General features: G+C 33.9%; 1 protein-coding gene across 2 annotated transcripts in view; it reads left to right on the top strand.

Moving 5' to 3' along the window:
• Positions 1-27,936, top strand: part of EXOC6 (exocyst complex component 6) — a 211,605-nt gene that overhangs the window by 65,529 nt on the left and 118,140 nt on the right. For both annotated transcript variants that reach the window (XM_078077357.1, XM_078077356.1), the window contains exons 8-14: positions 243-311; positions 9,844-9,927; positions 14,667-14,713; positions 14,839-14,959; positions 16,449-16,520; positions 21,223-21,320; positions 26,851-26,956. In XM_078077357.1, coding sequence (XP_077933483.1) covers positions 243-311; positions 9,844-9,927; positions 14,667-14,713; positions 14,839-14,959; positions 16,449-16,520; positions 21,223-21,320; positions 26,851-26,956 — 597 coding nt within the window. The remainder of the gene's footprint in view (positions 1-242; positions 312-9,843; positions 9,928-14,666; positions 14,714-14,838; positions 14,960-16,448; positions 16,521-21,222; positions 21,321-26,850; positions 26,957-27,936) is intronic.

The raw sequence follows: 27,936 nt of genomic DNA, 5'->3' as shown, positions 1-27,936 counted from the left end.
AATAAAATGAAGTTGGAAAAAAAAAAAGAAACAATAAGAGAAAAATGTATACCAGCTTGCTTAGAGTTCTCGTCTCCAGAAGTGGAATTGGGTTTATTTTCCTTCTTTGTAGTCTTATGCATTGGCTACATTTAGAGTAATTAATATGTATTACTTTGGTAATCAGAAAAAAATTGTTATTTCACAAATATACCTAAATAATAAACAATGAATGCCATAAAAAATGTGGTTTTATTTTTCAGGTCTTAACTGTTCAGGATCTGGTTGATTTTTCCCCTGTTTACCGATGTTTGCACATTTATTCTGTTTTGGTGAGTACCTTTTGTATATGTATATTGTGTGTGTGTGTGTGTGTGTGTGTGTACACATGTATATATATACACATAAATATTTGTGTAATAAAAAAGATAAGTATGCATTTTAGGCCTGCTTTTCTAAAGACTGGCCATAAGCTCAGTAAGCTGTAAATCTTCATGCATAAGTATTTTAAATATCCCCTGTGAGTAAGGCACTTACTTTTTTCTTTATCATAGTCTGCTTTCAAGTGATGTATCACTTCATCTGTAAGAACCTTATAATAGTATACTTCCATTTCACCCTTCTTGTATTTGTGCTATTGTATCACAATTGCTTTTAAATATATTGTGTCTACATTTGCTTACTCCTTCTACATTGTATTCATTTTTGATTAAATAATTCTTTTAAAAGATAGTAACATTATTTTGATATAATTCATATACCAAAAAATTTACCCCTTTAAAGTATATGATTCAGTGGTTTTAGCATATTTATGAGGATGTGCAACTATTAAAACTAATTCCACAACATTTCATTTCTGAAGAAGGAAACCTCTTACCAATTAACAGTCACTCCTCATTCTCCCCTACCTCCAGTCCCTGGCAACCACTCATTTACTTTCTTTCTCTACGGATTTGCCTATTCTGGATTTTTCATATAAATAGAATCATAGTAAGTGTGGTCTTTTGTGTCTTGGCCTCTTTCACATAGTTGGAAGTTAAGGTTATTGATTGAGATCTTTCTTCTTTTTTAATACATTTACAGCTATAAATTTCCTTCTAACCACTGCTTTAGCTGCATTCCATGAGTTCTGGTATGTTGTGTTTTTGTTTCCATTCATCTCAAAATATTTTCTAAATTCTTGTTATTTGTTCTATAACCCATGGGTATTTAGGAGTATATTGTTTCATTTCCCTATGTTTGTGAATTTCCAAAAAGTTCTTCTGTTACTAATTCCAAATTTAATCTTACTGTGGTCAGAGATCATATTTTTTATGACTTCAGTCCTTTTAAATTTATGGAGGCTTGTTTTATGGCCTAACATATGGTTTATCCTGGAGAATGTTCCATGTGCACTTGAGAAGAATGTGTATCTGGCTGTTGTTGGGTGGTGTGTTCTGTAGACATCTGTTAGGTCTAGTTGATTTAATATTGTTATTCAGGTCTTCTGTTTCCTTGTTGATCTTCTTCCTATCTATCTGTTATTGAAAGTGGTAATATTGAAGTCTCTAACTGTAACTGTTGAATTACCTGTTCTTCCTTTAGTTTTGCCAATTTTCATTCATGTATTTTTGAGGCTCTGTTTTTAGGTGCATATATGTTTATAATTGTTATATCTTCATGATGGATTAACTTTTTTTCATTATAAAATGTTGTTCTTTGTGTATTTTTTTGGTTTAAAGTCTATTTTGGCTGATTAGTATAGCTACTGTAATTCTCTTTTGGTTACTGTTGCCATGGTATGTTTTTCCATACTTTTATTTTAAATCACTTTGTGTTTTTGAATCTAAAGTGTGTCTCTTTTGAATAGCATATAGATGGATTTTTAAGAATCCAGTCTGCCAATTTCTGCCTTTTGATTGAAGTGTTTAGTTCTTTTGCATTTAATGTAATTACTGATATGGCCAGATTTATGCCTACTATTTGCTTTATGTATCATGTCTTTTTTGTTCTATTCCTCCATTACTGTCTTCTTTTGCCTTAAAGAGGTATTTTCTCATGAACCATTTTAATTCTCTTGTCATCTTTTTTAACATATATATGCAGTAATATATAATATATAATATATTAATATATAATTAATAGTAACATAAATATATAGATGTATAAGTATATTATTACATATAAATATATAAAAATATATAAATATAAGACATAATAGTTAATATGTATATATACACACACATATAATATATATAGTATTTTCTTAGTGTTTGCCCTGGAGATTATAATTAATATCCTACCTTAAAACAATCTAGTTCATATTAATCGTTCTCCTGTGTTATTATTGAGATACTAATTACATCTTTATACATTATAAACCATAATATAATTATTTCTTTATGCAATTGTTTTCTTAATCAGAAGAATGGAGTTACAAATTATGTAAAATTTTTTTCTTTTTAAAGCTGTAATAAATTGTACCATTGTATAAAAACAGTAATACTTTTAGTCTATTCTGTGGTGAAATAATTCTTCAAATGTGTATGATTATAAACTTTAACTGCTCAGATTCTTTTCAAATTTAGTATTTTATCTTTTATAACGTCAGGTAGTAGTATATACATTTAACTATATTAAACCTGAGGCAAATAGAGGGTAGGTTCTATCAAGATTACATTGCTATATGTAGTAACATTGAAAAATTGGCTTCCAGTTGTCTGATCTCAATTTTTTGTTTTTTGGGGGTTTTTTGCCTTGTTTTGTTTCTAAACTAGATTGTATTGGCTTCTAATCAGGATGAAGTTCTTAATTATCTCAGTTGTTAAATGGCCTGTGTTGTGGTTTGATTCTTTTAAAACTCCTTTCAAATTAGATGTTTTCCGATAGGTTTTTGGATTTGGTGGAGAAGAATGATTTTTGGCTTTGATAATGCTTAATTTTTCTGTCTTGTATGGGCCCAGTAAACTGCAGTGAGTGCCCATAGGCACTTCTGTTACTTTGTATTATCCTTTTTCTGTATGATCCACAAAGATAGTGACCATGTGAGTGTCGTGTATTGTTCTTTCCCTAGTGCTTTTCATTGCATCTGATATTTCATAAAGATTTGCTGAATTAGTAATTGGCTCTTTTAAAAAAATTTTTTTTATTAACATATAATGTATTATTTGTTTCAGGGGTACAAGTCTGTGATTCATCAGTCTTAAAACAATTCACAGTGCTCACCGTAGTACCTACCCTCCCCATTGTCCATCACCCAGCCACCCCATCCCTCCCACCCCCCACCATTCCAGCAACCCTCAGTTTGTTTCCTGAGATTAAGAGTCTCTTATGGTTTAACACACACTCAATTTTTAATAAATTATTTTATGTATCTTTACCCTGGTAACTTATATCAACAGGCACTAAGCCCTCTGGGAAAGAATATATCTTTATAGCTGGTGCAAAAAAGTGTTGAACCAACGGATACTATGTGAGGTTTCAGTGTGGCTTCTCTGAAAATGATACATTGGGTATTAAATTACAGTTTCACTGTTCATGATTTAAAATGAAAGAAACAGAAAGCACAATTATATGATCAAAATAATTTAAAGTCAATTGTAGAGAACCAATAGAATGATAGAAAGTTTTAGACTCTAGTCAAATTTGTGATTTTTCAGAAATCTATGATTCAGATAGTCAAATATTTTAAATAAATGATTACTCTCAGAATTTGTTATAATAACTAACTTAATTTATAATTTTCAATAACTTACTTTTAGGTCTCTCTATATTTTTATATCTTTATAATATACAGAATCTATAAACTTAAGAAAGCTGCGTTTTAAAAGATGTCAGTTTTGACTAATTCAGGCAGGACTTTTTCCCCTTTTTACTGTGTAAGCGAGGTTTTACTATTCTATAAATGTAAATAAACTTTCATTAGCATAAAAACTTCTGGTTGGTATATATGACCAAAAATTGGTAAAAGTAAAATGACCAAAATTTAGTAAAGCTAATTCCTCCGTTGTTATTATAGTCAGTTAACTTTCATTTGTTATTTCATTTAAGCTACTTTCTAGTAGTAACCGGGCACTTCACTGGGTCATCAGTTCTAGTATCTACCTGACACTGCGCCTGCATTTGCTCCTTTATTTTCCCAATTTGATGCGTACTCTATGATATTTGGTATTTTGAGATGAACTCTGAGTACAAAGCTGTACCATGACATAGGATGTCAGTTGTTGGTGTGACTGGATGTACTTGCATCAATAAAAGAACATGTTTCACCCCTAAAAAAAAAATTGCTCTGCAGTATAACCTATCCTTTAGAGTTTTACTGTGGGATCAGGCTGATGTCTGTTTTCTTGAAGACTTTTTTGCCTAAATCTGGCACCCTTGATTGACTTCCTCTCATTCCCTCTCTTGCTTTCCTCACTTCTTGAACAGTCTCCCTTTTGAGCACTTCCTTATTGTATCACTTGGTGTCTGTTTCTAGAAAAGCTACCTATCATATTATATTATCTATTGCTGTGCATATATTATTTCACATGGTCAGCTATCTGGGAATGGCTTAGCTGGGTGGTTCTGGTTCAGGGTCTCTCATGAGGTTCCAGTCAAGATGTCAGTGAGGGCTGTCGTCATCTGAAGCTTGACAGGGCCTGGGGGATTTGCTTCTGTTATGACTGTTGGCAGAAGGCCTCAGTTCCTTGCCACATGGGCTGTCCACAAAGCTGAGTGACAATCCTCCTGACATGGCAGCTGGCTTCCCTAGAATGAGTGATCTGAGGGAGGCTGATATGGAAGCCATAATGTCCTTTATAATCTAATATCAGAAGTGACATACCTTACTTTTTTTTTTTTAAGATTTTATTTCTTTTATTAGAGAGAGAGCATGAATGGGGAGAGGGGCAGGGGGAGAGGGAGAGAAGCAGACTCCCCACTGAGTGCAGAGGCCAGTGCAGGGCTCGATCTCACAACTCTGAGGTCGTGACCTGAGCCGAAACCAAGAGTCAGGCGCTTAACCGAATAAGCCACTCAGGCGCCCCACCTTTACTTCTGCTACATCCTACTGGTCACATAGATCAACCCTGGTAGAATGTGGGATGGGACTACACAAGAGATCTTTGGGGGCCATCTTGGAGGCTACCATACTTACTTCATAAAAGAAATACCTACCCTTCCCTGATACCCATTGTATTGATCCTTCACTGCTACTACCATTGTGCATTCTTGATGTGTAAAAACCTCCAAGATGCCAAATAAAGGAGAAGTCTCCTTTAATGATTAACTTAAGGGACTGTACACATAAGGGTTTCTTTCTTTTCTTGTCCAGAAAAGGATAAACCATGTTAGAAACACTATATTTTGTTCTGTGGTGGGATATTCTTAGTTCTGATACATGGTAGGTAGTAATGACATAGGTGGGAGTAATGACAATTTTCATTTAAGGTCCTTACCTCTTTTGTTCCCCAGCTGTTGACAATGAATATAGTGCTTTTAAGAGGGAGTACAATGAGAGTACAGAAGTGAGAACATAGGAAAATTTGAACACAAAACTGTGTCCTATGTGTTTAAATATAAACAGTGCTTTTGGCTAATCTTAATACTCATCCCTATGATGTGTCATTTTCTGTAAAGAAAAACCTTTAAACATCCAAAATAATATGAATTAGTGAAATAGAATCTTTTAAACATAACTGGAGTATTCTGAGGCTCCCAAAATTTTGAAATTACATTGACTAACCCATTCTTTCATATAAGTTGTGATTCAGAAAAACTGTTAAAAACCGTTTTGCCAAATTGTTACATGTGTGATATTTTTGACTTCATGTTAAAATAAAATAAAAGCTGGCTGCCAGACTGATTAGTTTCTAACATGATCACCATCTCTAACAAAATTCATGTGTTATTCCTGACTTTTATACTTGGTTTTATTTTCTTATTTCCAAAATTTAATACCAAAGTTTTATATCTGTCCACATATTTACTAAAGGCATATTGTATTTTTTATCATACTCCTCTTTTTGCAAATAACTTAGAATTCTGTCTGCGTTATTATAAATTATGAGAAACAGCATTTAAGTAATGGGAAGTGATTTATTACCTTGTTTTTAAGGTACATGAATGGATAAAACAATCATGTTGGATTTAAATAATCTTAATGACTTTCATAATTTTTTAATTTATTTCTCAGTGGTTTTCATAATATTCCACAATGCATATTAACATGTTTATTTGAATTGAAACATGAAGTTAGACTTTTCCTGAGGGATAGTAAATACAATTGACTTAATTGTTTGTTTGTAAGGACTGGGTTTGCTAATTAGGTTTTAGGGTGGGCATTTATTGGTAAATTAAATACACTAAATTTGCAGCTCCGAGTTTTTAACTAAAAAGTATGTTGCTGAGATGCCTGGTGGCTCATTCTGTTAAGTGTCTGACTTTGGCTCAAATCACGATCTTGGGGTCCTGGGATCAAGCCCTTAGTTGGGCTCCCTGCTCAGTGGGGAGTCTGCTTGTCCCTCTTCCTCTGCACCTCCTCCTGCTTGTGCTCTTTCTGTCTCTCTCTCAAATAAATAAATAAAGTCTTAAAAAATAAATAATTAAATAAAGAAAAATAAAAAATACGTTGTTAGTTCCCAAAAAAAGCCCCATTCATCATATTAAGAGATTCATTTCCAATAAAAATTTACTTTTGGTTATATTAATTATCACATAATATAATACTTAGATTGTATTGATCAGTTATGTGCTAATTGTAATGATAATTCAACCTAGAAGGAGAAAACTACCTTAACACCTAAAGCTTTATGGCCTCAGAGATAAAATAAAAATAAAAACGTATTATATTAGAAAATATAGTATTAGAAGGGTACCTGGCTGGCTCAGTCCATAGAGCATGTGACTCTTATCTTGAGGTCATGAGTTTGAGCCCTACAATATGGGATAGAGTTTACTTAAAAAAATAAATATAGTATTAAAAAAATAACACATTAAATTTGAAAAAAAACCAGTAAGAGTGGTAGTCTGGAATATAAGTTAAAAAAGAAAAAGGAGGGGCACGTGGGTGCCTCAGTCAGTTAAGCATCTGCCTTTGGCTCAGGTCATGATCCCAGGGTACTGGGATTGAGCCCCACATTGGGCTCTCTGCTCAGCAGGGAGTCTGCTTCTACCTCTCCCCCTCACCCCGCTTGTGCTCTCTCAGTCTCTCTCAAATAAATAAATAAAATCTTTAAAAATTAAAAAAAAAAAAAAAGAAAGTAAAAGGAGGGTTACCTGGGTGGCTTAGTTGGTTACGCGTCCAACTCTTGATCTCAGCTCAGGTCTTGATCTCAGGCTGTGAGTTCAAGCCTCACATTGGGCTCCATGCTGGGTACAGAGCCTACTTAAAAAAAAAAAAAGGAAAACTATAAACTTTCTAAATGTGAAAGAAGAGTGTGTTCATATGTTTTTTAAGTGATTGTAGGTAACCATTGGGTATGTTTAAATGAGGATGTAATAGTTTTATTTATAACATACTTGAAATTATATCCTTTACATTATTTAAACTCATAGTGAAAAAAATTTAGTTACCAAAATAAAACTGTGAGGGGGACCATAGTTTTTTTTAAATTCTTTTAAATGAGTATAAAAATACTGGAAGAATTGCCCTAAGGGATACCTAGGTAAACATTTTCTGCATTGTGAGTTTATTTTTTATGGCATTAAGAGAAGTCATTTTTTTATAACTACTTAAATATTAAAGAAAGTTATCAGAAAAAAATTTTTTTCAGTGAAAATATGAATTTTGACTTTTTTCCTCTCTTGGATTGTCTTTTGGAGCCTTGAGTAAGGGAATGGGTTCCCAGCCTTTTCTTCTCATTCTGGGTGGATTCTCCTTTTAAACAGAGAGGAAGACAGAAGAAATGGGTATATAGTCATTCATTTACTTGTTCATTCATTCATTCAACAAATAGTAATTGCCTGCCATGTGCCAAACATTGTGCTAAGGGATCAGGATACAGTGGTGAACTAGTTGGACAGGACCATGTTCTAACAGACTTAGAGTGGTAAAGAGATCTCTCTCATCCAATATGGTAACTACTAGTTTAAAAAAAAATTTTTTTTTTAAAGATTTTTTTATTCATTCATGAGAGACAGACAGAGAGAGAGGCAGAGGGAGAAGTAGGCTCCCCACGGAGCAGGGAGCCCAATGCAGGACTCGATCCCAGGACATTGGGATCATGACCTGAACCAAAGGCAGATGCTTAACCAACTGAGCCACCCAGGCGCCCCCACAACTATTTAAATTTAAATTAATTAAAATTAAAGAAAACTAGAGGGGCGCCTGGGTGGCTCAGTTGGTTAAGCAACTGCCTTCGGCTCAGGTCATGATCCTGGAGTCCCTGGATCGAGTCCTGCATCGGGCTCCCTGCTCGGCAGGGAGTCTGCTTCTCCCTCTGACCCTCCCTCCCTCTCATGTGCTCTCTCTCATTCTCTCTCTCTCAAATAAATAAATAAAAATCTTTAAAAAAAAAATAAAATAAAATAAAATAAAATTAAAGAAAACTAAAATTCAAGGTGTCAATACTTACTATTAGCCACATTTCAAGTGCTCAGTAGCCACATCCATCTAGTGGCTATCATATAAGACAGTGCGGATATAGAAAATGTTCATCATCACAGAAAATGCTATTAGACAGTGGTATGATAGACTACTAATTAAGAAGTTACAGCATAGTGTGGTAAGTGCAGTGATACGGATATGCAGGTTACTGTGGGATAACACAGACAATAACAAGCCTCAAGAAGTTGAGGAAGGCTTCTAAAGAAGTGACATCTATAGGGAGTCCTGAAGGGTGAATGAAAGTCATATAGAGAAAGAGAACTGGGAAGCACATTTCAAGAATAATTTGTACAAAAGCCTGGAAATAAAAAGAAAATGGTATATTGAATATACTGAAATGAGGCAGGAGATGAAGGAAGATGCCAGATCATGTAGGGTCTTATATAACATGTTCAGACATTTATGCTTGACAGCTAATTTCTTTATTTAGTTCTCTTACTGACAGCCATATTTTGAGTTGGTCAGTCAGAAATCTGTAAAACCTAGTGATAAGTTGGGCAACTGTAAAATTGCTTGAATTTATAGTTAGTGTTCATAATTGTCATGATAACAAAGTTACTGTTTTTGAACTATAAAGCCAAAAACTTATTTTTGACATTCAGTATGAAATACCATTTCAGTGTTTTTGTTTTATTTGCACATGTTAAATAATTTTTTTATTACTTCCATATGAGAGAACCAAAGAGATGTTATAATCAGTTCACAGAAAAGATCAAATAACAGGAAAAATTATATGGAGTAAAGGAATGTGGAGAGGAATTGTAAATGAAGGCAAAACTATTTTTTTTTAGAGAGGGGAGGAAATCAATTAAAATCATTACCAGACAAAATACTTTTACGTATTTATCAGTTACCTAAACAGAAAGAGATCCAAAATAGCTCAGAGACAGTGAACAGAACTAGAATCTGATAACCTGGGAGGATATGATATAAATGATGCAGTTTCCATTGAAATACACAAAGGCCATATCAGTGTTTATATTCCATTTGTTAGAAAACTTAAAATGACGCTTAGGGGTAAAGAAGTTATCTGTTTGGGTGCCTGGGTGGCTCAATCGGTTAAGTGTCTGACTCTTAATTTTGGCTCAGGTCATGGTCTCAGGGTTGTGAGATCAAGTCCTGCATCATGCTCCCTGCTCAGTGGGGTGTCTGCTGGAGAGTCTCTCTCTCTCCCACTCCCTCTGCTCCTCCCCCCACTCATGCTCTCTCTATCAAATAAATAAATAAATCTAAAAAAAAAAAAAAGAAGTTATCTGTTCTGCAGTGTGTGTTTCATTACTTTGCTGATTTTACTTTAGGGTGATGAAGAAACATTTGAAAATTATTACCGAAAACAAAGAAAGAAACAAGCAAGACTTGTATTGCAACCCCAGTCAAATATGGTAAATATGTGAAAATTTTGTATTGGTTGTGTTGTCACTTTCTGCCTCTTACCCTGCTTTAATTTCTTCAGAGCATGTATCACTATTCATTCAACAACAAATACTTACTGAACACCTATCATTTCCAGTAATTGGTTTAGGTGCTAAGGGTACAGCAATGAACAAAACAGGTGAGTTCCTTCTCTCATGAGCTTACATTCTATTAGGGAAGATAGATAGTAAACAAATAAAATAGGCAGTGAATAAATAAAGAGATAAACAAGTAGATATATAAAGTATCAGGGAGTGATAATTCATTTCTGACAATATGGTGGACTATGTACTTTGATTAATTGTTCTAGTGAAAACACAAAGATGCTGGATAAAACATTTTTAAAATTTTAAAATTATTTTTAAATGCACTGAGGATTTGATAGAAAAGTATAGTCAGGACAAAAATTAAGTGAATATGGAATTGCTCTATATGTCAGTTATGGTGATAATTATGTGACTAGATGTGTTTGTGAAAACTTGTAGAAACAGTGCATGAAAAAGTGAGTTTTATTGTATGTAACTTATACCTCAGTATATCCAACTATAAAACAAAACATGAAAACTTAAATGAAGGCAGAAATCCAGATAGGTTTGGGGCGTCAGGGTGGCTCAGTCAGTTAAGTGTCTGCCTTTGGCTCAGGTCATGATCCCAGGGTTCTGGGATCGAGCTCTGCATTGGGCTCCCTGCTCTACAGGGAGCCTGCTTCTCCCTCTCCCTCTGCCTGCCACTCACTCTGCTTGTGCTCTCTCTCTCTCTCTCGCTCTCTGTTAAATAAATAAATAAAATCTTTTTAAAAAAAGAAGAAAGAAATCCAGATAAGTTTAATGAAGTACTGGTTGTGGCTTTTATCTTAGGGGCATCTGCTGAACGGGAAAGCATGAATTTTGAGGACATGGGAATACAGAGGCCTAAGCCCAGAGCCACCTGAAGTAGCTGATAAGAGGTTGTCTCCCTTAGAAAGTGGAGACTCCAAAGAATTAGAGCCTCATTATTAGGATTACCTAGAGATCAAAAACATCTCTTGGCACCTGGCTGTCTCAGTCAGGAGAGCATGTAACTCTTGATCTTGGAGTCATGAGTTTGAGCCCCTGGTTGGATATAGAGATCACTTAAAATAAATAAATAAATGGACACAATGTTATAAAAAAAACCTAACAAAACCTCTCTGATCTTTCTGCTAAACACTGTAGGGAAATTGCCTGTCTTAAATGTTGGTGCTGAAGGAACGAGGGGAAAAAGATCTCTGAGAATACGTAACAAGCCGTTTCTCACATATATTTGCAACCCAGATTCATTCTGTTTGGATAGTCAAAAAAAAATCTCAAGTTGAAAATTCAGTTTAAAGTTATTCCATGCTGATATCGCCTAATGGAAGCAAATGCAGATCTCTGAACTTTCATGTTATAGTTTCAAGGAAAATTAGCAAATCACAGTAAAAAATAATTATCAAACAAGTGCAAATCACTAAAAATATTGGCAATAGAAATAAATCCCAAGAGACTTTCAGTATTTGAATTATTAGCCATTTAATATAATAACTCTATTTAATATATTTAAAGAAATAAAAGACAAGCTTGCTGATATAAATAGGGAACAAGAAACTGTAATGACCAAAATGAAGAAAAATCCAGTAGAATACCTAGAAATTAAAGATATATTAATCAAAATTAAAAGTTTTATGAATAGGTTTAGCAATTGGTGAATTCTCCTAGTTGATCTGGAGAAATTATCTAGAAAGCCTCACAGAGAGACAAGAGGATAAAAATACAGAAGAGAGAGGAAGTCTAACATACCTAGCTGGAGTTACAGAAATAGAGGATAGAAAAGTTGAACAGAGGAGTATTTGTAGGCATAATGACTGAGAATTTTCCAGTACGGACAGGAAATAGAAACTTAGAGAGTCAAACCCAAGGAATCCCAAATAGGTTAAATAAAAAGAAATACACTCTGGGAGACCTTACAGTGAAACTGCAGAACACAAAGATAGAAAATAGAAGACCTGAAAAATAGTATCCATTAACTTGAGCTAATTGACATTTATTGAATATTCCACCCCAAACAGCAGAATGCACATGCCTTTCAAATGCATGTAGAAGGTTTATCAAGATAGATCATATTCTGGGCTATAAAATAAATCTCAACAAGTACAAAAGACTTGAAATCACAGAAAGTATGTCTTTTGACCACAAGATAATTAAATTATCTATATGCAAAAAAAAAAAATGAGTATTGACTTTTACCTCAGCAATTCAAGAAATGGATCATGGACCTAAATGCAAGAGCTAAAATTTAAAACTTTTAGAAAAAACAAAGGTTTTTGTGACCTTGGGTTGGGCAGTATTTTCTTAGGTGAGATACGTAAAGCATGAACCATAAGAGAAAGAAATTGATAAATTGAACATCAAAATGAAAAACTACTCTTCAAAAGGCATTGTCAAGGGCGCCTGGGTGGCTCAGTCAATTGAGCGTCTGCCTTTGGCTCAGGTCATGATCCCAGGGTCCTGGGATCGAGTCCGGCATCAGACTGCCTGCTCAGCTGGGAGTCGTCTTCTCCCTCTGACCCTCCCCACTCTTGTGCTCTCTCTCTGTAATAAATAAACAAAGTCTTTAAAAAAATAAAAACAAAAAAAAAACATAAAGGCATTGTCAAGAAAGTGAAAAGACAAGACACAGATGGGGAGAAAATACTTATAAAACTCATATCTAACAAAGGGCTTGTATTCAGAATATATAAAGAATTTGTGTAACTAAATAATTAAAGACAAACTAATGGATAAAAGATCCAGGTAGACATTTTACTAGATACACAGATGAAAAATAAGCACACGAAAAGATGTTCAATATCATTTTTCATCAGAGAAATGCAAGTTAAAGCCACAGTGAGATACCACTACATACCTACAGAATGGCTGAAATTAAAGACTGATAATAGCAAGTGCTGATGAGATGTGGAGCAACTGGAACTCTCATACACTTCTGGTGGTATAAAAATTATGCTGCCACTTTGGAAAGTTGTTTGGCAATTTGTTATAATGTTAAGCATAGTTGGCAATTTGTTATAATGTTAAGCATACACTTATCATACAACCCAGCAGTCTTGCACCTAGGTTTTTACTCAAGAGAAATGAAAACAATGGAATATTTTAAATGCTAAAGGAAGATAACTGTTAATCTAGGATTCTATATTCAGAAAAACAAAGGCAAAGATAGACATTTTCAGACAAAGAAGAGGAGAGTTGGCTAGTAAGGCACCCTTACTAAGGAAATTCTAAAGAATCTACTTCAGGCAAAAGGAAAGTGATGCCAAATGGAAGATATGAGATGCTAGAAGGAATGAATAGCAAAGAAAGTATAAATATGTGGGTGAATCTATGTCAACTGTAGAAAATAATGTTAATAAAATATTATGGACTTTAAAACAAGATAGAATTAAAATACACAACAACAAAAGCATAAACATGAGGTGGGAGTTAATGAAATGAATCTATGCTACAATTTTCTGAATTGTCCAGAAGAGTAAAAATAATGATTGATTTTAGAGTTTGATTACTTAAGTATGCATAATGTAATTTCTGGAGTAACCAGTAAAAGAGTAGAAACAGAGTATATACCTTCATATAATATAAAAAGATCTAAATGATAAAAAATAAAATATTCATGTCTTAGAGTTGATAAAAAATGATAATTGAAACTTATAAACATTTGATAACATTGACTCAAAAATGTATAATACCAGATTGCCACAACTAAAAGGATAAGTAGAAAATCCATAGTGGATTTTTAAGCATGTCTCAGTATCTAATAAACCAAATAGATAGAATATCAGTAAGAATACACAACATGCTTAATAGACTTGATCTAATGAACCATGTAGAAGCCTGTTTCATCAACTGTAGAAACATCTTCTTTTCAAGCACACATAGCACATTATAAAATGTGACTATATACATGTTATAAAGCAAGTATCAAGAAATGTCAAACATCTGGTGTCATGTAAACTCCTCTCTCTCTGATCATAGTATTTTAAAGCTAAAAGGTAAAAACATTTGTTTTCCCACAGCCTGAAAAAACCCCAGATGTTTGAAAATTTTGATTGCATTTATGAAATATGCAAAATACAACATTTGAACTTAATTAAAATAATGAAATATTTCATGTAATAAACTTCTAAGAATGAAATTCAAATAATCAGGTATTTTCCTGTATGCCTTTTGTTAAAATTATTAACAGGCAATTATGGATCATTTTTAAGGAGTTTGACTTTTATTATGAATCAGATATAAAGTCATTCGAAGGTTTTTAGTAGAAGATATAATGATCTGATTACTCTTTGAAAAGTATCATTCTGACAGCTATCTGGAGAATAGACTGCAGGGAGCAAGCCTGAAAGCCGGGGAGACTGGGTAGGAGAATGATGTAATAGCACAAATAAGAATTATGGTGGCTTGAACTAGCTTGCTGAGAAGAGGGTTCTGAAATCATATTTACTTTTTAACTTGTTTATTGTCTATCTCCTTTTGAATGTAAGTTCCATGAGGGTAAGGACTTTTTGGTTTTTAGTAGTGTATCTCTGGTGCTTTAAAAATGTGTGCAGCATATAGTAGACTCTATATATATTTGTTAATAAATGTTGTAGTGACTTGGACTTAACTTTTATGTTACCAGTATTTATTGGTTTAAATTGATTTTTATTTTTCATTTGAAGCATGAAACAGTTGATGGCTATAGAAGATATTTCACTCAAATTGTAGGGTATGTATCTAATACAGAAATAACTATTATTTTTACATTATGTTAAATGTCAGAACTGCTTGTTTTCTGTTTGGGTTTTAATTTTTTTTTTAAACACATGTTATGTTGGTAATTACTGTTTTTAGGTTCTTTGTGGTGGAAGATCACATTTTACATGTGACCCAAGGATTAGTAACCAGGGCATACACTGATGAACTTTGGAACATGGCCCTCTCAAAGATAATTGCTGTCCTTAGAGCTCATTCAGTAAGTCAGACAAATTATGTTACTAAATTTTTAATTCAGTTACTTCAAGAACTTCTGAAATGTATAATGTCAGAAGAAAACCACACCTCCAACATTCTGCATTTTTTGGTAACAGCTCAGATTTGGAAGTAGTAATGTTAAGCTTTTGTTTGTAATACTGGGCTGTGATTTTGCAACTGTCTGGGGCTTCCCAAGGCACTTTTAGTCCAGCATTATAGAAAATGAAGAATTAAGCTGGTCTCATTAGTCTCAACTGACCTCTTCATTAGATCACTGAAAAGCACCGTGAAGAAAGGGTTTTTAATTATCATTCCAAATTCTTTGTTTCCAAAATAAACTCCACCATTAAAACTCAATTGAACTTGTTCTTCGATGTTTATAATTTGTTTGCAGTAATACAATTACAAATTTCTTAAAAATATGCAATTGTCAAAATTTGAACTCTTTTGAAATAATGAACCTTTATGTATTGAGAGATTTTTTTATGAATGAAAGTAAAATGTTCAAATATTTTGCATAATACACCTTTTGTGGAAGTAATATGTTAGTGTTATTTATAAAGACTGTTGAAATTAATAATTGCTTATTATAGACTTTTTCTTAAGACAATTTTAGTAGTTTACCTTCAGTAAAATCTCCCCATACTTAAAATTTTGTAATTATTATTTATAATTTTATTATTGAGAATAGAGATTGAAAATATTTTAAAGGCTTATTAGTTTATATAGTATTTAGATTATAAATATACTACATTTTTATTTATAGGATTGTAGATTCTTTATATAGTATTTGTCCAATGAACTATAACTTTTTCTAACATATTAATAAAGAACAATATGTTTTATCATGGTTTACATTCAGACCAGCTCTGAATATGTAAAATTATAGTATGCTTTCTGTTAATTATATGACATCAAATACAGAGTCATAAGGTATTAAATGCAACATATCACACTAAAAATCTTATTAAATGCTGTTAAAGGGACAGAGTGAGTTTCACTACCCCTTTGAAACTAATTAGTTTCTTTTGGTGAATTAATAAGAAAATACTTCAGTTGTCATTCTTATATTGGAAAAAGTAATATGTCTCTTTTATAAGAGAGTAAAAAATAGTAGAAAAGTAAAAATATGTGGTCTATATATAAACCATTTTTCAGTTTAAATATAAGTAGTTCCTTAAAATCTAGGGACTTTTAGAAATATAAGCATCACCGCTTTGACCAAAGGTTAGTGTGTGCAAATTTCAGGGAAATTTCTTTTCATATAATACAGATACTAAAAGTACATTATGTTATGGTCTTTCCCTAAGAATTTTTACTGAATAGAGGAAACCAGCAATGGATCTAACTAATGACCAAGATCTTAAATTTATTGTAAGTCTGGTATACTAAAGGAAACATTTTCAGGTTTTATTTGTTTTTAACCAAATGACTGTGGTTTGTATTTGTTTCTTTGTTTGTATTTCCATCCCTCCACCTCTCTCCCCCAGTCTTATTGTACTGATCCTGATCTTGTTCTGGAGCTGAAGAATCTCATTGTAATATTTGCAGATACTTTGCAGGTGGGTGATAATCTAACATTCATTTAATGGCTATTTTGACCACTTAAAGATATACAAAATATAGAACATGCTCATTTAGTTTATTATGGATTGATGGTAGTAAATTAGTAGTAACCAAATGTTTGCTTATATATTGGTATTCCCTATTACCCAAGACTTGTCATTCTCCCCTGCTTCCTAATTATGAAGCTTGGACAGAGTTCAGGAAATATTACCATCTTTTAAAATACTGGTCATTCAGTTAGAATAAAGTTTTTGTTTGTTTGTCTAGATAAAGTATTTTTGTAGTTAAAAAAAAGTGCATGGTATAGTGGAAAAAACTCTGAACTAGAAATGAGAAGATACAAGTTCTGCCTTAGGGCAAGGAGCATAGGCTCTGGGAGTCACACAAGACCCTGAGTTTGTATTCCACCTCTGCTATTGACTAATTGTATGTTTACAGGTTTTCTAAGTTTTAGATCCTCATTGGTGAAAATGGGTTTATTACTAGTTTTCGGGATTGTTTTGAGTTTTAAGTGTGATAACAAATATGAAAACATACAGTTTGAAAGCTGTATTCACTCATTTCCTCCCTAATTTCGGGTGTACTATGACTGTGAGCAAATCACTTTACTTCTTTGTGTCTTGTTTTTTTTCTTTTTAAAAATAAGATCAGAGGGCGCCTGGGTGGCTCAGTTGGTTAAGCGACTGCCTTCGGCTCAGGTCATGATCCTGGAGTCCCGGGATCGAGTCCCGCATCAGGCTCCCTGCTCGGCAGGGAGTCTGCTTCTCCCTCTGACCCTCCCCCCTCTCATGTGCTCTCTCTCTCTCTCATTCTCTCTGTCTTAAATAAATAAATAAAATCTTTAAAAAAAAAAAAAAAAAAAATAAGATCAGATAAGATTAAAATTGATTTGTCTCAAAACCCAATGCCTTTGTGATTTTCACTATTAAAGTTTTAAGCTTGTCCCTTTTTCTTGATCATGGAATTGATTGCATTTTGTTTTCATGTTTAAACTTTTGGGATTTTTATGGTTGGAAGAACATTTCGTGAAATACAGATTAGCATTTTTCAAAGTGTGATAATAGATGTTACTTTAAAAAGAGTTCTGTGTTCTAAAACATTTGGGAAATAAGTGAAGTAAAACAGATTTCTTCACTAAAAGCCTTTCTCAGAGTAAATTTATACCATATGATTCCAAAAGGAAGGTGCTTATGCAGCATTTTCCCAATAAATTTGACCCTTGAATCTTTTTTTCCTCCATATGACATCTTATAGATCTAGAGCTTCATATAATATGCTTTGGGAAATGCTAATTCAGACTATTTGCTTCATCACAAGAATCTTTTCATCCTAGAATAATAGTTGTCTACTTTATTCTTAAGCCTAAAAAGATTCCACATACTCCTTTAGAAAATTATTTTATTGTCTAGATATATCTTTATTAATTTCTCTGCCTTATACTGTAACACGGGGATAATGTGGATTTTTTTTTTGTTTTCATAAATTTTGTAACAAATGTATCTGTAATACTGATTTCTCTGCAAAAAAACTTTTGGTAAGTTTTATCAGAGACTATCTTAATTTTTTTAGGCCTATCTCTAAGTAACTTGAGGGAATTTTGCTATCCTTAATGACTAAAATCATTACTACTCAAAGCATGGTGGGGATACCACTCACTGGTCCGGAAATGGTTACAGTCCCCAAACTGTTATGGATCCATAGCAAAAAGGAGCTTCTGTCAGAATGTAAATTAACTACATCACTAAGTACAAATTTTAGCTCAGTTGGCATTTATTTTGAAGCAAGATTTTCTCCATGTAGGTTAACCGCATTGATTTATATTCTGGTACAAGCTCCTTACCTCTTTGTAAACCATAACGAACTGTTCTGAACTGGCACTTTGAGTACAACTGAGTGTAGAATATGTGCTGTGGTTCCAAGGATCTCTAGAGAATCGGAGAAGAGTAATAGACAATATTCAGGTAATGGAGGCTTTAGAAAGTCACACTAATGGATGTATAAACCCTTGTAAATATACCTTTCTAATCTTACTGCTGAAATATGATTGAGGAAGACAAACCAGTCCTTATTACTTATTCAGCAATCCTGCAGTATTTTCATTCCACTGAAAATTGACAGGCTGAGTATTAGGTGAGTCTTATACATAATTAGTAAATGCTGACTTTTTAAGTTATACTCTTTTTTTTTTTTTTTTTTAGACAGAAGTGGGGAGGGGCAGAGGGAGAGAGAATCTCCAGCAGGCTCCATGCCCAGCATGGAGCCCAACAACCCTGAGATCATGACCTGAGCCAAAATTAAGAGTTGGGATGCTTAACTGACTGAGCCACCCAGGCGCCCCTTAAGTTATACCTTTTCATTGAAGAATTGGGGAGGGTCTTTTAATAAAAATTAAAGAATATTGAATGATACTTAGTTTTTAAAGTTGGCACTTTGCCACCCTAAGGAAAAATTTCTTTTCATATTTCATTTTATTACTTAAAGCTGACTAAACAATAACATTAACAAGTAACTCCAGCATATTATAGTTCTGTTTATTGCTTATTAAGTAAATCAGAAGTAAACATTTATGATTCATTCACTGACATTTTTTGAGCACCCACCATGTACTTACACCATAACACTGTGTATATATATATATATATATATATATATATATACACACACACACACACACATGTAAGCTAGATGATGTGTAAAACGATAGAGACAAAAATCAGTAAGACAGTGGGATATAAAAACCCTTCAAGAAATTTACGGTTTAGTTGTAAACAAATAAGATGTATAAGACATATTAATATAGCAGTATATTAACAAGCTTTGAGCTTGTAGAAGATAGAATGTCTATCTTTGATTCCGGGAGTTGGGAGAGTCTGTATAGAAAGTTGAAATGTGAGTTGGAAATTAAAAGATGAGTTCAGCAGGTACATATCAATAAAGGGGCATGAATGGCAGAGAAAATAAAATAGCATGTGTAAACTATAGATGGAGGGATAGTATGGTGAGCATGAGATTGGTCAAGCAGCTTGATTATAATAGAAACTTTAGTAGATGGGTGTGAGCAAAGAAGGGCAAAGAGTGGTAATGAAACTGACAAGGTAGTTTGACCCAAATTATGGCAAGACTTGTGGGACTTTAATAAGTCTTTGGTAGTTTTTAACCAGTGGAATGGCATGATCATATTTGTACTTTAAATGATAATTTGGAGAGTCTTGGCAATAGATTGAGTTGAAAGAGACAGATGGTTGGAACTTCAGTCTAGGCAAGAGTTGTGAAGGACCGAAATAAAGCAGTGGCACTGGGAATACTTCTGGAAAAAAGTAAGTGATGGAGAAGAATGATAGATTTGAGATTTGTGAAGGAGGTAAAATCAAAAGAATTTGGTGAATGATTAGATATGTTTGTGTGTGGGGTCATTTAGATGTTTTTCAAGTTTCTTTCCTGATAAATTGAATTGATGGTTGAACTATTAGCACAGATAGGAAATAGGAAAAGCACTTTGTCTAGTTGAAAAGGGAAGAGATAAGTTAACTTTAGCATGCTTGTTGGCAGACTGACTTGGAGATGTCTAACAGGTGTTGGAATTAAATATTTGGAACTTCCAGAGGTATAACTAGAGATGTAGATTCAGGATAATCAGAGAAAATAGTGTTTGAAGTCAGTAGACTTCAGATTATGCTAGAGACCTAGAAGAAAAATCTAAGGATGGAGATAGAAGAAAAAGGGAAACTGGAAGGACGACTGTTCATAGATAAGAGAACAAAGAGAGAGAGTGGTGTTACAGAATTCAAAGCAGACTAGTTTCAAAAGAGTGAGAGATCATTGACTTTTATATTTAGGAGATAATCTGTGACATTGTTGAGAGCAGTTTTAAAGGAATAGGAGTGGCAGATTGTAGTAGGTTTGGCTGTGAAGAGAGTAACAAAAGGAAGCATCTGGCAGAGCACAGCAAATCGAGGAAGGGCTTTTTTATTTTTTCTTACTTTTCTTGGTTTAAGGATGGGAGGTAATTAGCATATTTATTTAGCCAAAAGAAAGGAACTAGTGTAAGTTAAAGACAATAGTGAATAGATAGTCCATGGAGCAGTTCCTGCAGGAGTAGGATAAAAAATAAAGAAGAGGGAAACCCTGAAGGGAAAAGGGACAACTCTGTGATGCCGCAGAAATCTTTGTTCCTGAAATGGGTAAAATTTCAATGACTTTGGAGTTGGAAAGGAATAAAGTTTTGGGGAGTGTATGTTTGATGAGAAGGTGTATATTTTCCCTAAATAGTGAAGTCGATCTTAAATTGAAGGTGCAAAAGGAAGCCAGCGTGTTTCAGACAAAATATATTCCCTTTTCTTCTTTTATCCTTTTTAGGGATCACTTTCCAAGACACCATTATGTAGATCACTAATCCTTTACTTTTTCTTCAGTTTTGACTTCTAATACGTTTTAAGGTTAACAATGTAATCCAGACTGAAAAGAGAGAGAAGAAATGGAAAAATTATTCCAGTTCCATAAAACTCTTTCTAGACTCTTTCTTAACTTAATGCAACCTAGTAGAAAGTCAAAAGGATATCTTCTTTTCATGCTGTTGGAATGACATACAATATGATATAGTGATCACTTTCAAACAATTCTTCAGTATTCCCAACATTTCTATAATGAATATATTTACTTATTTGACTTGTTTATCTGCTTTTGTTGTGTTTGTTTTAGGGTTATGGTTTTCCAGTGAACCGACTTTTTGACCTTTTGTTTGAAATAAGAGATCAATACAATGAAACACTTCTTAAGAAATGGGCTGGAGTTTTCAGGTTAGTCAAAAGCCATGGAACCTTAATGTAGTAGTGAAAAGCTTGTCAAATGCTAAAGTGATTGATTTTACATTTAGCAATAAAAAATGCTTATGATAATTTTTTTACTGTGGTAAAATATACATAACAAATTTTGCCATTTTAACCTTTTTAAAATGTACAGTTCAGTCACATTAAGTACATTTATATTGTTGCAGCCATCCCCACTATCCTTCAGAACTTTTTCATCTTCCCAAACTGAAACTGTACCAATCAAACATTAACTCCCTAGTCCCTTCTTCTAGCCCCTGGCAATCACCATTCTACTTTGTCTCTATGAATTTGGCTACTCTAGGTACTTCATATAAGTGGACTCCTACAGTGTTTGTTTGTTTTTCTATGTCTGGATTATTTCATTTAGCATAATGTTTCCAAGGTCCATCCATGTTGTAGCCTGTATCAGTAGCTCATTCTTTTTAGAGGCTGAATAATATTCCATTGTATGGATATGACCACATTTTATTTATCTGTTTATCCACCTATGGATATTTGGGTCATTTGTACCTTTTTGCTGTTGTGAGTAATGCTCCTGGGAACACTGATGTACAAATATATGTTTGAGTTCCTGTTTTCAATTCTTTAGGATATATATCCAGAAGTGGAATTGCTGGGATTATATGGCACATATGTTTAATAAATTGAGGAAGAAGAACCAGCATACTGTTTTTTCCAGAGTGGCTGAACCATTTATAATAAATTTTTAATTATACTACTTTTGGTTCTAATCTCTGTAGTTCCCCCCCCCCAACCAGTAAATGATTAGATATAAGGCTGTAAGTATTCCAAGGTATTTAGTATTAGAAACAGAGATTTATAGCTTTTAAATTTTGTTTGGAGAAAGTGTTATTTTTATAAACAACATAACTAGATTAAAAATCTTTAAAGCATCTAATTAGGAAAATTACTTTTGCTTTAATCACTTGCCTGCAGGGAATAATGGACAAAGTATTTTAAGATCTGTATAATTTTGTATTGTCATGAAAAGAGAAACTTGTTCCCTAATTCTGAAACCTTTTTTCCCCTCCCTCCTCCTTCCCTTCCCCCTCCTTCCCTTTCTTTCTTTCAAGAAAACATGTAAATCTTGAGATCTTACATCGGGTCACCCAAATATGATAGAAGTGATGTGGCACTAATACTTGATGAGATTAAAACAGAAAATATGTGAAAAAATTTAATATCAGCTTGGCATTTGCCTCATCAGTTTTCAAAACTATGGAGGGTTGACCTTCTGAATACTGTAATAGAAATCTTTTTGAAATACCTAAGTGGTTTACAAGGTGATACACTTTTGTTAAAATCAACCAAATAAATTCTGATTTACACTTTTTGTATTAACATTCCTTAGGGATTATATTGTCAGGATGTTGTCTCAAGTGGACAGTTGACAGTCTTGATGAAACATGTATTAAGTGTTAGCAATTTTTGATCTTTAATATTTTAGAAATACAGGTAGTGCTTATTTTTTTTTTTTTTTTTTTTTTTTAAGATTTTATTTATTTATTTGAGAGAGAGAATGAGAGACAGAGAGCATGAGAGGGAGGAGGGTCAGAGGGAGAAGCAGACTCCCCGCCGAGCAGGGAGCCCGATGCGGGACTCGATCCCGGGACTCCAGGATCATGACCTGAGCCGAAGGCAGTCGCTTAACCAACTGAGCCACCCAGGCGCCCCAGGTAGTGCTTATTGATAGGAGTGATAATCTGTAATGTATATGCTATGATATAATGTGATATAATATGACATCTTTATATATAAAATCTTTCTATATATTTATATATATAAAATCTTTACTTATAGGGTTGATGTTATTAACTTGCCCTCTTCAGAAGAGTGTTTAAGTTTTTACAATTGTTGATAGATGTTCATTGAGCCAGCTGTTTTCTCTTATTTATCATAAGACTTCTAGTATGAGGGGGCAGCTGGGTGGCGCAGTCGGTTAAACGTCTGATTCTAGATTTCAGCTCAGGTCATGATCTCAGGGTCATGAGATCCAGCCCCGCACTGGGCTGCACGCTCAGTGCAGAGTCAGCCTGAGATCCTCTCCCTCTGCCTCCCTCCCCCACCCCACTAATAGAGCTTGTGTGCTTTCTTCCTCTCTCTCTTTCCTTCAAATAAATAAAATAAATCTTAAAAAAAAAAAAAGACTTCTAGTAATGAGATTGTTCCCCAAGATTGGGGAAACCATGAGGTATTGTTTTCTCTCTGAGAAGCTAATGGGTTCATTCAGATGGAGATAGGATTAATGCTATCCTCCTTTGTAGTTGGGGAGGAGAATGAGTGATAGCATGTCACTTGTAATGCATAATTCCCAAATGTATTTTGACTTCTACTTTCAGTACCCTTCTTGATCACGCTTTTTGCTTAGGTTTTTGAGAAGTAGCAGAGGGGCACTTGGCTGGCTTAGTCAGTAGAGCATGTGACTCTTGATCTCGGGGTTGTAAGTTTGAGCCTCATGTTGGGTGGTGTAGAGATTACTTAAAAATAAAATCTTGAAACAAATAAGAGAAGTAGCAGAATTTAAGCTTTTCTTATTCCTGACCTAAATCTTCAAATATTTTACAAGTAGTGAAGTGACAGCCTAACAATGGCAAAAAAGTAAAAGTTACCATTAGTACTAGATAATTAAAACTTGGCTATTTCCATGATAGAATTTATAGTCTGACTGTTGTTATAGTTTATTTATCTGTGTGTGGTTCTCTCCAACTATATTGTCAACACCAGTGTTGTTTATATTTATAGTCTTAATTGCCTAGCTCCAATTATAGTGCTAGAGTAGGAACTCAGTAAATGTTTATAGAATTCAGTTCAGTAAACAGTCCCTTTTAAGACTACATTAACATTTTCAGAATATGAATGTACCATTCAATAAATTATCTGTCCTTGCATATTAACTGATTCCTTGGCATTTGTGTAAAGTAAGTAGTTTATGGTTTTCTAGTAGTTTTGTAACCTGTAACTCGCCTTTTTAAAAAATTTTAATTCCAATATAGTTAACATACAGTGTTATATTAGTTTCAGGTTTACAGTATAGTGGTTCAACAATTCTGTTACTCAGTGTTCATCAAGATAAGTGTACTCTTAATTCCCTTTACCTATTTTACCCATCCCTCCACTCACCTCCCCTCTGGTAACCATCTGTTTGTTCTGTATAGTACAATTTTCCTTTTAACCCCTTATTTTAAAATACTATTTAGAAGGAAATAGAATTAGTTGAAGCCTTTCACGATATTTTAGGTGAATAGTCTTATTCCTCCCCATCCCCAGACGGTCTTATTGCAACTACCTTGTGCACCATCATGATTTACAAACCTGTGCCTTTATTTCCAGCCTCTCATCAAGACCCCAGACCCATTTATCAGTGAGATATCAATCATCCACTGCTGAAACTGTATCCTCTTGAGATCTTCCTTACCTCAGCAAATTTCTCTAATGAGGAACACTTAACATTATTTGTCCCTTTGCCCTGTTTAGAAACCACAGATACATCCAGATTACACCTTCCTTCATAATCCTCATTGAGTTTTTAAATCCTATCTCTATATTCTACTTCTTAAAGCTCTTGTTTTTGCCACCTTCCTTTCTGCCCCACCAGGACAGCTTTAATTCAGATCCTTACCACCTTTTATCTAGATTATTCTTCATCTCTTTTGCACTGGCCTCTGTGTTCATTATTGCTCTTTTTCCAGTTTATCCTCCATGTAGTGGACCTATGACATTTCTCTCCCTAAAACCTATTAATGGTACTCCAGGCTAAAATCTGGGTGCCTCAGTTTGTCCACCTGCCCGGCCTCATTTACACCATGTCTTTTGTGTACTTGACACTCCAGTAGTATTGCACTACCTGTGGTTGACTCCCTCCCACACTCAGACTTTTTTTACCCCTTATGCTTTTGCTTGTTATGTTCCATCTTTCTGAAATGATGTTCTTCCATAATCTCATTGGAAGTATTTCTTTTTCATCTTGAAAGACCCTACAGAGCTCATGGCTTCTCTATAAAACTTTCCATGAGATACCGCCCACCTAACTCTGATAAACTTAATCATTTCTTCCTTTGGGCTATTTCTGAACCTTGCACCTCTTTTATTGTATGTATAATGCATTATTATAAACATTATTATTTGTTTTCATATCTCCTTTTAGGTTGAGAATGAAGATTTTGCTTTTATCTTCATGAAGTAGGGAATTTTCATCACAATTACCCCAGTGCCTGGCACACAATAGGAGCTCAATAAATATTAGTCAAGTGAATTATTGAGTAAAAGAAAGTAGGGGTGCCTGGGTGGCTCAGTCGGTTAAGCGGCTGCCTTCGGCTCAGGTCATAATCCCGGGGTCCTGGGATCAAGCCCTGCATCGGGCTCCCTGCTCAGCGGGCAGCCTGCTTCTCCCTCTCCCACTCCCTCTACTTCTCCCTCTCCCACTCCTCATGCTTGTGTTCCTGCTCTCGCTGTCTCTCTCTCTGTCAAATAAATAAATAAAATCTTAAAAAAAAAAAAGTTGACGATTAGATAGCAAGTATATCTGGACAGTCTGGGTTATGCTACAGTAACAAAAATACCCCGTATCTCTGAGGATGAAAATAGACATTTTATTTCTCACACAGAAGTCGCTAGTGGGTCTAGTAGTCCAAGATCCAGGCTGTTTACATTTGTGTTACTACATTCTCTACATTCTCAACATTTCTATTACCATGGGAAAGAGAGTCACACAGTTCATAAGTTAGACTTGAAGCAACACCTGTCACTTCCATTCACAACCCAGTGGCCAACACTGGTGATATAGCTCTCTGTGCCTTTGCAAGGGGGCTGTGTAGGAGAGCACAAGGTTACTGGGTGAGTAGTAACTGTCTCTGCCTTACTAAATATAAAAGGTCCTTTTGTAAATACAACATTTTGAAAAGACTAAATAAATAGAAGGCACTGTTTTCATCTTCAGGGAAGTTATGATCTAGTTGGGAGGAGAGAAAAGGCTTATAATTTGAGAATTGTCCCTATCAAGAAATACAACTGGAATACTTTTCACCTCATGGCTTTGTTTTTAGAAATAGATAATGAGTTTGTTCAGACTGCACATCTTAAGAATTGTTCTAGGGGGTAGGCACTGCTGGTGCAGTTGGTGAAGCATGTGACTCTTGATCTTGGGGTCGTGAGTTCAATCCCTATGGTTGAGTGTGATTACCTAAATAAATAAATAAATAAATCTTTTTTAAAAAAGAATTGTCCTAGAGTAAAAAACTAAAACTAAAGTGCTGAGAGAGGATGTAAAACAAGTGGGAAGAAGAGATTGCATATGAATTTTGAGGGACAATAGCTTCTTGGCCTTTTGACTAAGATCGAGTGACTTTTGAGGGACAAGGTTTATTTGGTATTGAATTTTAGAATTGTCTAATAAAAATGCTTTTGTAGTAATTGTCTTTTTTTTAAAGTATTGTCTGATATCACTCTAATGATACTTTTTTTAATGTTAAGTTTTCAATTCTTTCTTCTTTCTTAACAGGGACATTTTTGAAGAAGATAATTATAGCCCCATCCCTATTGTTAATGAGGAAGAATATAAAGTAGTCATCAGTAAATTTCCCTTTCAAGATCCAGACCTTGAAAAGGTACAAGCTAGTTTTTAATTCAAGAATTTTCTTAAACATAAATTCATAATAGTTATTGCTACATAATATTGACCTGACATTGTAAGTGAGAGTGGCTTCTTTTGAGGCTTTTGTTGTTGTTGTTGTGTTATTTGAGAAAATCAATTATGTTTTGTTAACTTTTAAAGATTATGTTACTACTACTACTACTACAACTACTGCTGTTTTTGTGAAGTTAAGAAGGGACTTTCCTGGGGATACTATGAGCAGTTGTCCCAAATGTTAGGTGAATTCCCAGGACAGGTATTAGTAACATTATGTGGATTCCAAATTAGTTAAAGTAACTGTTGAGTAGATTATAGGAATAAGAGTATATTCTCGGGAAAGAGAGGAGAATTTATTTGAAATTTTCATCTTGTAGAAGATCTTATTTTGTGTTTTCTTTTCTAGAAATATACTTCTGCAAAAAGTTTATCTTGGTTAAATAAGAGGTGTATGAAGGCAATTGCCACTGTAGATTTTTTCTTTAAGTAGGAATGTGTATTTTTGTAGGCAAGATGTCTGAACAAAAGACATGATAGAGAAAGAAAATAGGCCAGCATGTAGAGTATTGTGGGAATACACATGATTGCACATGTGTGGTCATACCTGCACACAAGTACACAATTGTACCTATCCAGTATCTCTGGGTAGAATCAGATCTCCTGGGAAAAGGTTATCATATTTTCTGTTATTGTCACTTTTTTATTCTTTTTTTTCTCTTTACTTTTCTTAATTATTTTCCAACTCTTTATAATTTAGTTCTTCTCTACGTTTTTATTTCTTCACAATGAAGAACAAAAGTGAATTTTGAGTGAATTGTGTGAACTGTGACTGTAAATTTTTATTTTTTTATATACATAAACTAGGCATATTATGTGTAATGTCACTGAATATAGGACCACGTAATTAAATGCATAGCTTCTAGATTATAGCTAAGACTGCCACTACATACACATAGT

The sequence above is a fragment of the Halichoerus grypus genome, chromosome 7, assembly GCF_964656455.1.
Source record: "Halichoerus grypus chromosome 7, mHalGry1.hap1.1, whole genome shotgun sequence".
In the NCBI taxonomy this organism is placed as follows: Eukaryota; Metazoa; Chordata; class Mammalia; order Carnivora; family Phocidae; genus Halichoerus; species Halichoerus grypus.
Note: the sequence above shows the minus strand (reverse complement) of the source record. Positions and strands in the feature narration are given on the sequence as shown.